The sequence below is a fragment of the Trachymyrmex cornetzi genome, unplaced genomic scaffold (genome assembly GCF_001594075.2).
Source record: "Trachymyrmex cornetzi isolate Tcor2-1 unplaced genomic scaffold, Tcor1.1 scaffold636, whole genome shotgun sequence".
Taxonomy (NCBI): Eukaryota; Metazoa; Arthropoda; class Insecta; order Hymenoptera; family Formicidae; genus Trachymyrmex; species Trachymyrmex cornetzi.
The window spans coordinates 39,780-40,957 of record NW_017299955.1 but is presented as its reverse complement, the minus strand read 5'-3'; the positions used below and the strand labels follow the sequence as shown (position 1 = coordinate 40,957).

The 1,178-nt window shown below is 37.3% G+C and overlaps 1 protein-coding gene across 1 annotated transcript; it reads right to left on the bottom strand.

Moving 5' to 3' along the window:
- Window positions 1-574: 574 nt before the first annotated feature.
- LOC108766839 (uncharacterized) lies at window positions 575-1,154 on the bottom strand. The gene is made up of 2 exons (XM_018516370.1): window positions 1,014-1,154; window positions 575-855 (listed from the first exon to the last, which is right to left on the bottom strand). Exons 1-2 carry the CDS (start codon window positions 1,114-1,116, stop codon window positions 575-577), a joined length of 384 nt encoding a protein of 127 aa, XP_018371872.1. The 5' UTR covers window positions 1,117-1,154.
- Window positions 1,155-1,178: the final 24 nt, after the last annotated feature.

Sequence of the window (1,178 nt, the reverse complement as noted above, 5' to 3'; positions counted from 1 at the left end):
CGGTGACTCTCGGCGTGGAACAATACGAGCGAGAGCTGCGGTGCTCGGCGTCGTTCGGCGACGCTCAGGTTTCGTGGACTTGCAAGTCTCGCAGCCTGTAATTATGTTTGCGTTTATAAAAATGTGTCGAGCGCACCGCGCTCTCATCGCATACGGTGACCGGGGGTCACCGTAGCGGCATCCGGCGAGTTGGTATTGCCGGGAACGATGCAATTATGGGGGTGCATCGTTACAAATTTGTTTGAAATGCACTCAGAGAACTTTAAAACCGTTGTACACAAATTGATGTAAAGATGTGTATTGAATATAAATACTCCATATATAAATAAATAAATAAATATATAAATTCCATATATAAATTTATATTGAATATAAATACTCCATATATTGATTATTATTTAAATTCTCTGAACTATCTAGTCTCACTTTGACATTACGTACATGAACTTCGTCTTTCTTCCGCTTTCTTGCTTGCGACCTACGAAAATTCTCAGAGAGACAATGGCATAAACGTGATGGAATCGCACCTTTTTTTATTTCTTTCCGGCAACCTACTACCAATACATCTGATGGCTCAAAGTAAACCTGAAATGAGGAAAGCATTAAATGGAGAAGCACTTTTTAAACTATTTTTATTCGGATCCTGCATAACATTCTTACGATGAATACTCACTTCACACAATCTCAAATTATTCAAGGATCTTGATGTCTCTCCAAAAACAGCGTCTACCCATGCTTTCTTATATTGATTTTCCTTGGGAAATCTAATTAATGCATATCCATCACTGGATTTATTAAAACATCTCGCTGCACAGCATATATTTGGCATCTTCAAAATCAATATAAAAATCCAATCTAAGACAAGAGAATCACATTATTAATGAAACAGGTATCTTTAACTTACGTACTACTTATTTTTAACTACGAAGCGTTTATTAATTCAAAGCTTATTTGTGACAATATATACATTACTTTTTCTCACAATTTTGCATAAATGTGATAAATTTACTTACCAAAAATAGTCAGAACCACACGCAACACAAGCTGCTTCAATTCACATGTGTATTCTAGCAGGTTATGGTACACATGTTCAAAAAGGGGAAACACGTCATCCATACCCCAGCCAATCAGAATCACCCATAGTCACGTGATGAGTTGGCGAGTCTCTCTTTTAAGGG

Bases quoted from the DNA above. Each gene is read 5' to 3' on its own strand.
- LOC108766839 (XM_018516370.1), bottom strand. From the start codon at position 1,116: ATGGATGACGTGTTTCCCCTTTTTGAACATGTGTACCATAACCTGCTA. The intron at 856-1,013 runs GTAAGTAAATTT...CTCTTGTCTTAG, and splicing joins TGTGGTTCTGACTATTTTTG to ATTGGATTTTTATATTGATT.